This window comes from Pollicipes pollicipes, unplaced genomic scaffold (assembly GCF_011947565.3).
Source record: "Pollicipes pollicipes isolate AB1234 unplaced genomic scaffold, Ppol_2.1 Scaffold_4295;HRSCAF=5057_pilon_pilon_pilon, whole genome shotgun sequence".
NCBI classification, from domain to species: Eukaryota; Metazoa; Arthropoda; class Thecostraca; order Pollicipedomorpha; family Pollicipedidae; genus Pollicipes; species Pollicipes pollicipes.
In genome coordinates this window covers 17,438,572-17,447,296 of record NW_023596461.1, presented here as the reverse complement: position 1 = coordinate 17,447,296, position 8,725 = coordinate 17,438,572, and the positions used below count along the sequence as shown (strand labels likewise).

The following is an 8,725-nucleotide window of genomic DNA, read 5'->3' as shown; positions in this document are numbered from 1 at the left end:
ATTTCCGTTCGTTTCCGTTATCATGAGATTATGTTATTCAGGGTCCCGAGTGCTAATCGCAAAAGATCACGAGTGCACGAATGGCACAGTTTTTGACATCGTGTGGGTTTCGTGCAATGCAGGATCACCCCGCTCCTCTTGTCAACTGCCGCATCCCACGAACGCGGGACGGCCGTGTTTGCTGCACCTCCTCCGCAGGCAGCTGCCAGCCCTCCTCCATTCAAGTATTTCGGATCACGAACGTCCCCGCACATCCGACTGAACCGCCTCTGAGGAGATTCAGAGCCACGCCAAACTGGCTTTCCACAGATCCAAAACCACGCCAAGCCGGCTTTGCACGCGGAACCAAAGCCACGTCAAGCTGGCTTTACACACAGATCCAAACCCACGCTAAGCCGGCTTTGCACGCAACAGTGCATAACTTTTAGATGGGAGCTCAGCGTCACTTACCAGCGTTACCTCCCCGCCCTTAGCGCGCACTCCGCAATTAGGTAACAACGCATAAACGGCACGAGGCAGCTAAACCACAGAACCAGGTGAAGTATTCTGTTCCTGGGGTAGGAGAAGTCCCCCGAGTGATAACGCGGAGGCACCCCGCTCCAGTCCATCCAGGTTCTGATGTAGAGGTGAGCGCCCGCGACGCCTCTTCCCCCGCCGACACAAACACGATGTCCTCCTCGGCGAAGCCCGTGTATTGCCAGCACGGATCCCGCCACATCACCCACAGTCACAAACCGCTGACAGCTTTGTATCAAAGGGCGCGGGCCCGGCCGCCAGCCCGGCCCCGCGCGCCGGTAACAGCTCTCGCTCACGCTCTCTCACTCCCGCGCGGCCCCGCGACCCGCCGCGCCGGCACCAGGAATAGCTATGGGGGGCAGCGGGCGCGTCTATCCTGAGGTCTGCTCCGCCAGCTTCTCGGCCTTCTCCGTCACCTCATCGATGTGGCCGACCATGTAGAAGGCCAGCTCGGGCAGGTGATCGTGCTTGCCGGCCAGGATCTCCGAGAAGCCGTCGATGGTCTGCTGCAGCGAGACGAACTTGCCAGCGAAGCCTGCGGTCGGGGGGCGGCATTAGCGGGGCGCGCCGCGACACGGCCGACCAGCGGCCCGGGCTCGGTGTGAGTCCGAGGGCCGTCAGCACGCGCCGTCACAAGCCAAGCATCGCGTTCCCACACCACAGGGCAGCACGGTCCCAGGGACGTTACGCGCCCATGTCGCGCCGGCGCCTGGGCATGCCGGGCACAGACCAGGCCGAGGCGGCCCCGTCCGCCGGCCGGCTCCCGCTCACCTGTGAACACCTCGGCCACCTGGAACGGCTGCGAGAGGAAGCGCTGGATCTTGCGCGCGCGCGACACCGTCAGCTTGTCCTCCTCGCTGAGCTCGTCCATGCCCAGGATGGCGATGATGTCCTGGAGCGACTTGTGGTCCTGCAGGATCTTCTGCACGCCACGCGCCACGCCGTAGTGGTGCGCGCCGATCACGTTCGGGTCCATGATACGCGAGATGGAGTCGAGCGGGTCGACGGCCGGGTAGATGCCCAGCTCGGCGATGGCGCGCGACAGCACGGTGGTGGCGTCCAGATGGGCGAACGTGGTGGCCGGCGCCGGGTCCGTCAGATCGTCGGCCGGCACGTAGATGGCCTGCGGGTGCGGCGGGGTCAGCGGCAGGGTCTCGCCGGACGAACACGACGCCAGGACAAGGCGATCCGTGTCGGATCCACGCAGCCAGCCGATGGCACACGACGGCAGATGGTGCACCACGACGTTAAGACAAGCATATGACTTATGTGTAGAATAAATCTCCACCGCAAATGTATGTGTGTGCAGCGTCAGTAATACATGCGGCGCCCCACCCCGACCAGCGTTGCCCGTGGAAGCATCCGAGTGCGGAGCTATGTCGCCGCGCTTGGGAGCGCAGCAACCATCCACAGCTGTTAGCAGGGCCTGGTCACAGCAGTCGCCGCCGCCCCACTTTCTGCACGGTTTGGCCACGGCTACCGCCAGCCTGCGGTAAGTCCGGAGGCTGAACCGGCCGCCGGCGTCAGCACACCTGCACGGAGGTGATGGAGCCCTTCTTGGTGGTGGTGATGCGCTCCTGCATGCTACCCATGTCGGTGGCCAGTGTGGGCTGGTAGCCGACGGCCGACGGGATGCGGCCGAGCAGGGCGGACACTTCGGAGCCCGCCTGCGTGAAGCGGAAGATGTTGTCGATGAAGAGCAGCACGTCCTGGCCCTCCTGGTCGCGGAAGTACTCGGCCACCGTGAGGCCGGTCAGCGCCACGCGCGCGCGCGCGCCCGGAGGCTCGTTCATCTGGCCGTACACCAGCGCCACCTGGCGGCAGACGGCGGTGCGTTAGTGGGAGGCACACCAAGCGCAAAACGCAAAAGGACGAAAACGAGTAGTCCCTGCATCCAGTGCCATCAAACCGAAGAGACAAAACCCTAATCTAACAATCTTGCTCACACGAAACATCAGAAAAAACAAAACCCACAGTCTGTAAAACTTTGATTACATACAGCTGAGCAATGAGACACCAGCCAGAGCGTGCGGCTGCTTTCCACGCCACCGCTCATCACATCGTATGTGAGGCACTTCATGACACGCAGAGTCCACACCCCTTATCGAGGACGGACCGCTGTATGTGGCCGGCGACCGACCTTGGACGACTTGTCGGACAGCGAGATGACGCCTCCCTCGATCATCTCGTGGTACAGGTCGTTGCCCTCGCGCGTGCGCTCGCCCACGCCGGCGAACACCGAGTAGCCACCGTGCGCCTTGGCCACATTGTTGATCAGCTCCATGATGAGCACAGTCTTGCCGACTCCAGCGCCGCCGAACAGGCCTGCGACGGAGAACGGAGCGTTGGTGGCGGCGGCGCGCAGACCGACCGGCAGTCTTGCCGCGGGGCGGGGCGGGCACGTCACGCGCGGCAAGGACGGTCGCTCTTCGTGGACAGCACGGTGGAGTCCCACGTGATACACGACTATCTCTTAACAAAGTTCCTTCTGGCAGGTGGGCTGAATGACGGGGGAGTGCAGGAGCCCTACCCGGTCATCAGGCCACTGGGCCGAGTGGCGGGAAGGTGGCGAGGTGTCGGCAGTTCGGAGGGGCGGCTCAGGGGACGGGCTCCGGCAGCAGGCGGGACCACCCATGGTCTGATCCACGCACCCACACTTCCCAACAGGACGGCCAGGCGACACTACCACTTCCAAAGGAAACACGTCACGTCAGCGTACCAAAGTGATTATGGGCATTCGCGGCAACAAACGGTGGATGAAAGAACTCGCACGCAAAGGCTGGCCAATATGCAAGTCCGTTTTTCAGCATGCTTCGGAAGGTGCGTTTCACATTTGGGCACAGCGTTGGGTTTCCGCAGATGCATATAAACTCCAAGAACAGGTCTTGCTCAAAACAAGATGATTATGATCAAATTGCTCAGAAGTCCTGATAATCAGCTTGCTACTTGACCGGAGCGCGGGCCGCCACCCTGCACACATACCAATCTTGCCACCCTTGGCGTAGGGGGCGAGCAGGTCGACCACCTTGATGCCGGTGACCAGGATCTCCTGGGTGACGCTCATCTCGACGAATTCGGGCGCCTCGGCGTGGATGGCAGCCCGCTTGTCCGTCGCCACCGGGCCGCGCTCGTCGATCGGCTCGCCTGGCAAGACACGGCCGCCGCCCGGGTCAGGTCACGGCTCACCCCGTCGGGGCACACTGAATGCCATGTTGGATAACATGCGTCTGAGTTGTCTCAGGTTACCCTCAGTTCCCAGGTCATACCATCCAGTCACATGCCACTTTCAAAGCACAGCAAGGAGCATCCCACAACCAAATCCGAGACCCTAGTACACCATATTACATTATATATATATATATATATATATATATATATATATATATATATATATATATATACCAAGTGCTTTTAGGGTTGTGTTAACTACCTTGGTTGACCATTTGACCAGACCTGGTTAGATTACCAGGTTCAGTCACAGGTCGTCATGTAAACCTTCAAATGCATGGCTGTTAATTACTCCATTTTTTTCAGGTCAAATGTCTTGCAGGCAAGAGACCACACCCTCCAGTTAACAGTACCTTCTGGCCACAGTAGCCGAACCACGAACTGGGCATGGGACAATGTCACTACACCAGGGAATACCAGCATCCACAGACAGATGGCCAGCTATGCCTGAGAGTAGTGGGTGATGTGGCCTCACTTTCTGTACAGTTTGTCCACCTGTCACAGACAGCCTGTGGTAAGCTCGGAGGCTGAGTGGTTTCTATACTGCTCAATGGAAACCAAGCCAACAACCATGTTTCTCGTCAACATATGGGTGCCTTGCAGCGATGTGTACAACAACCAAACTATGGCCGGTGACCTCGACAGCACCTCCCTGCCCTTGACAGCACAAACGCATGTGAAACCAAACCATTTTTCACTTAAACACAACAGTAAGTACACCAGTGTTTGGCAGTCTTTATGTGACACAGTGAACTGGTCACAGAGGGGGGCCGGGCCGGTGCCAGCGCGGCCAGCGGGCGCCGCCTGCGTACCGATGACGTTGATGATGCGGCCCAGCGTCTCGGGGCCGACGGGGATCTTGATCGGGGACTGGGTGTCGACCACCTTCTGGCCGCGTACCAGACCCTCTGTGCCGTCCATGGCGATCGTGCGCACCGTGTTCTCACCTGCCGCACACGGGCACGCGAAGTCACACAGAGCGCAAGGCGCGACGGACCGGGTACCATTACCGGCAACAACTCCTGCGCATCCATAGCGGTTCAGAGAATGTTCGCTGATACGAAACACTGCTGGCATGCCATAGTGAGCATACACACTGGCCATCAGCTCACCCCTCACTAAACCCAGACAAAGTGCAAACTGACCAGCCAACAGCTCAGGGCACACAGGCCACATGCATAGGTTGACACAACACCTTCTTTAGGAATGATAACAAGTTATGAGATCGATGCCCAGCTTCCTGGCGTGATTTCACCCAACATCCCAAACCAAGAATACTGGGCGTGGGGTGTGCCCGTCCCCGGCGCACGCGCGGGCGACCGTCGACCGACGTACCGAGGTGCTGGGCCACCTCCAGCACGAGGCGCGGCTCGCGGTTCTTCACCTCCAGCGCATTCAGGATGGGCGGCAGCTCGCCCTCGAACTGCACGTCTACGACGGCGCCGATGACGGCCGTGATCTGGCCGCCGGGCGCCGCCGCCGCGGCTGGCGCAGCTGCAGCCGGCGCATTCTGCGACTGGCCTGCCAGCAGGATTATGAGTCAGCGCCAGCACCGTGACGAGGGTGGGATGGCAATGGGGCCCAGCAGGCATCAGCCTGGGCAGCATGGCGAAGGCTGTGCACATGCAGTTGTTGTCTGCGGAACCTGAATTACGTCTCATGTGTCAGATGCCACAGAGGTCAGCTGTGCTAAGTTAAGTATGCCAGCTCACATGATGTGACACAACCTACTTATATTTTCTCCTACTTTGCTCACATCAAAAGTAACACCACTCATCATTCATTACATGATGAAATGCCCTTTGATGGTGAATGGATTACCATTAATCAGCAAAGGCCATTTCTAACCATTTTCTGACACATGTTACAGTGAAAAACGCAAAACATTATTGGCACTCATATTGATGCACATCAGCAAGAGTGTAACACCCAGCATATTACTAGGTACCAGGGGTTGCATTATTCACCCATTGCACACAATGTCTTTATACTGGAAAGTGAAACCATCACAAGTCACAACTTATACAAACATATGAAATGCTCACTATCAACAAAAATGTTCTGGAGAATAATACAGTATAAGTCTACTTATTCGGACCTGGAATAAGGTAATGCAAAAAGCACATGTTGCAATATGTGTGGCCTGTGCAATTTCTATGGCATTAACTTTCTGCATGCTGCAAGCATAAAAATGTTAACTTATACTAAAAAGAACAAACTTTCACCTCATTCCCTCTTAATAAGAACAGGAAAGATAGCACACATACAGTACCAAAACTGACCAGATGACAAGATAGAGAGCTTATCATCAAGTTAGTTTATTTATTCATTTTGATAAAAAGTAATAAAGAAATCAAATGGCATGATGAAAATAGGACTTAGTAAACCATCCATGATATGCTGAGGTTTCACCATTGTGTGCGCCTGCCAGCACATCTGAAACCTGTGAAAATTTAATGACATGAAATACAGAATGCAAAAAGGGACCAAAGGGAAGTCTGTATCTTCATATCCATACAGTAACTATGAACTGTGTCCAGATGCTAGGACACAATGGTCATTCTTATGCATCTTTAATCAGACACTTTTCTTAGTGTCAGCAGTACTGGTATGTTTATACAATTATAAAGCACTCATGCTTGCTAGTCAACATCACATACTGAATTTTTTTCTGGGGGTGTTGGCTATTCAAATGAACATCTACATATTTTCTGGTAATGCAGCCTACCTAGCCAGATTTATACATTGAGAAATATTTAACTTGAAACACTTTAACGACATACAAATAAGTGTCTATTACCAAAATAAATATTTATAATATGCTCTAAAATGGCACCCTATGGGTTATCACATAATGCAAAACAAGGACAATTGGTTAACATCTGACAAATGTTAAATGACAATGATCATCTGACAAAAGGTGATCTCAAAACTTGTGAAATCCATGCTGGCACAGTACCCAATATTCATCACTGAGAACTACAGTGTGCTGAGCCTTATCCGTACTACTAAAGCTGGCCTCTGTCCCCAACATCGATTTCTTAGAACTACAATGTGCTGAGCCTTATCTGTACTATTACAGCTGGCCTTTCCTAAAAAAGTTTTGTTAAACTGGTAGTTCGATCTTTTTGAAGCTTCTGCAACTTCCATTCTCCTCCTGGAACTTTCAAAAAATCTTTCTCCTACCTAAATAGCCAACAAAATTGTCCCACATTTATCAACACCCAAAGTATCATGTGAAAAAACAAATATTTAAAAAAGAACTATTAGTTCACAGCTATTTTGTGACAGTGACCAAGTCTCCTACCAGTCAGCAGACATGTGCATGGATCTCATTGGTGACCCCAGGGTGCTACAGGGCCTGTCTACAAAAAATCTGTCCAATGCACCATATAACTAGATGTCATCTGTGCAATGAATCTAGTATAATCATGAATCAAACTCAAACCAGGCCAAAATACATGGCATTTTCACTTGGGAAGCTGCAATGCTACCATTCCACACAATATTTGGCATGACCTATTTTTGCAGTCTGGTCTTATTTCAATACTGATGGGATTCTAACATATTTCTACCAGGCTCTCAGTATATGCTGACCAGTTAAGACAGACTACTTTATGGATGAACCTGCTTTGCATTTTGATGTACCAAATGGTTGCAAAACATTCACTTACTGCTTATTTACATGTTCTGTCCTGATCAAAACAGGCTTAGTAAAACACTATTTGGACCTATTCACAGTCAAGCATTACAAGAATACTAATCACTTGTTCATTGCAGTGGCCAGAATGCCACCTCAACTGTTGCAGAGTAGTGAATGCTTATCACAAGAATCTAACCATTATGACAAATACTTCATCTTAGAATATAGCGAAGCAAGCATCAGATATGGTGGAACAAACCAACTGAGAGTTATTAGTATTTTTTAAAGGGTAAAGACTGCTCCAGACAGCATAATCCATTTGGTAACTGCATACCTCAATGCACCAGTTTGTTATCATACCTTGCACAACACTGATTGAGAGCAATTAATGGCTATTATACCTGGAAACCTCACTCACAAATGCCTCATATGAATGCCTCAACAATCATATTTCTCTTGGCCTAAATTGCTGCATGGCCTATAGAATGGCAGGTTTCAAATGATATTATTAGGTCATGAATGCCAAGGTGGCCACAAAATACCCTCTCTGACATAACTATTTCATTTTGATGAGTATGTTGCTCAGATAATAGCAATGCTTAAACCTTAAGAACAGCAGGAGTGTGAATAGCACCAAAAAGTCTTCAAGATGGCTAGTTCAGTCCAAAATCACATCCTCATGTGGAACACCCCCTTTAGCTTCATTCTCAGCAAACCAGGCAGAAAAATGAAATTTCCCACTGTATGGATCATTAAAGAAGCAAATAACAGACAAAATAAAGTATCTATGCCATGAAGAAAACGCCCAGGAGCCCAGAATAGCAGGTGCAGTACGAGGGCACCGGCTGCGCCACATTGGCAATGACAGCCTTCATCGTACCAATCTCAACAAAGTAAAAATATAATTGCAACACTTACCTGTGTGATAGAGAGCAGGGAGAACCTGCTTTTGGAAAGAATGAACGCTTCCGGCGGGCTTAGCCGCCTTAAGCGCAGAGGAGCAGACCCTTCCAACGGCGCCCAGCATCGTGGCAGAGATGCGAGGAGGAGAATGGTCACGTGACCACTGGTTTTCTCGCCAGCTGGAGCTGCCAAATATGCTCCCGACGTGGTAGAGACTCTAGTGCATACTGTGTAGTGGATAAGTCACGAGCACATACCATAGCCGTAGTTTTTCATGATTTCAGAACGACGACAGAGTTTGTATTCAATGCAGTGCCATCTGAAGGCATGAGATACGCTAATAACAGATGGTTGGAGCAAATTTTCGATTATGTAGCATTATATACGATTTTTGGGCGGTGTAGTGACCAAGCTAAGGGAGTGGATGGGGATTTT

General features: G+C 52.2%; 1 protein-coding gene across 1 annotated transcript; it reads right to left on the bottom strand.

The window, feature by feature from the left end:
• Positions 1 to 671: 671 nt before the first annotated feature.
• On the bottom strand, positions 672 to 8,441 carry ATPsynbeta (ATP synthase, beta subunit). The gene is made up of 8 exons (XM_037219358.1): positions 8,306 to 8,441; positions 5,080 to 5,265; positions 4,557 to 4,691; positions 3,499 to 3,660; positions 2,657 to 2,841; positions 2,049 to 2,330; positions 1,288 to 1,639; positions 672 to 1,051 (listed from the first exon to the last, which is right to left on the bottom strand). Exons 1-8 carry the CDS (start codon positions 8,412 to 8,414, stop codon positions 888 to 890), a joined length of 1,575 nt encoding a protein of 524 aa, XP_037075253.1. The 5' UTR covers positions 8,415 to 8,441; the 3' UTR covers positions 672 to 887.
• Positions 8,442 to 8,725: the final 284 nt, after the last annotated feature.

Coding starts and splice junctions, on each gene's coding strand:
- ATPsynbeta (XM_037219358.1), bottom strand. CDS start 8,414: ATGCTGGGCGCCGTTGGAAGGGTCTGCTCCTCTGCGCTTAAGGCGGCT. Junction 5,266..8,305: donor CCCTGCTCTCTATCACACAG/GTAAGTGTTGCA, acceptor TCCTGCTGGCAG/GCCAGTCGCAGAATGCGCCG. Junction 2,331..2,656: donor TGTCCGACAAGTCGTCCAAG/GTCGGTCGCCGG, acceptor GTCTGCCGCCAG/GTGGCGCTGGTGTACGGCCA.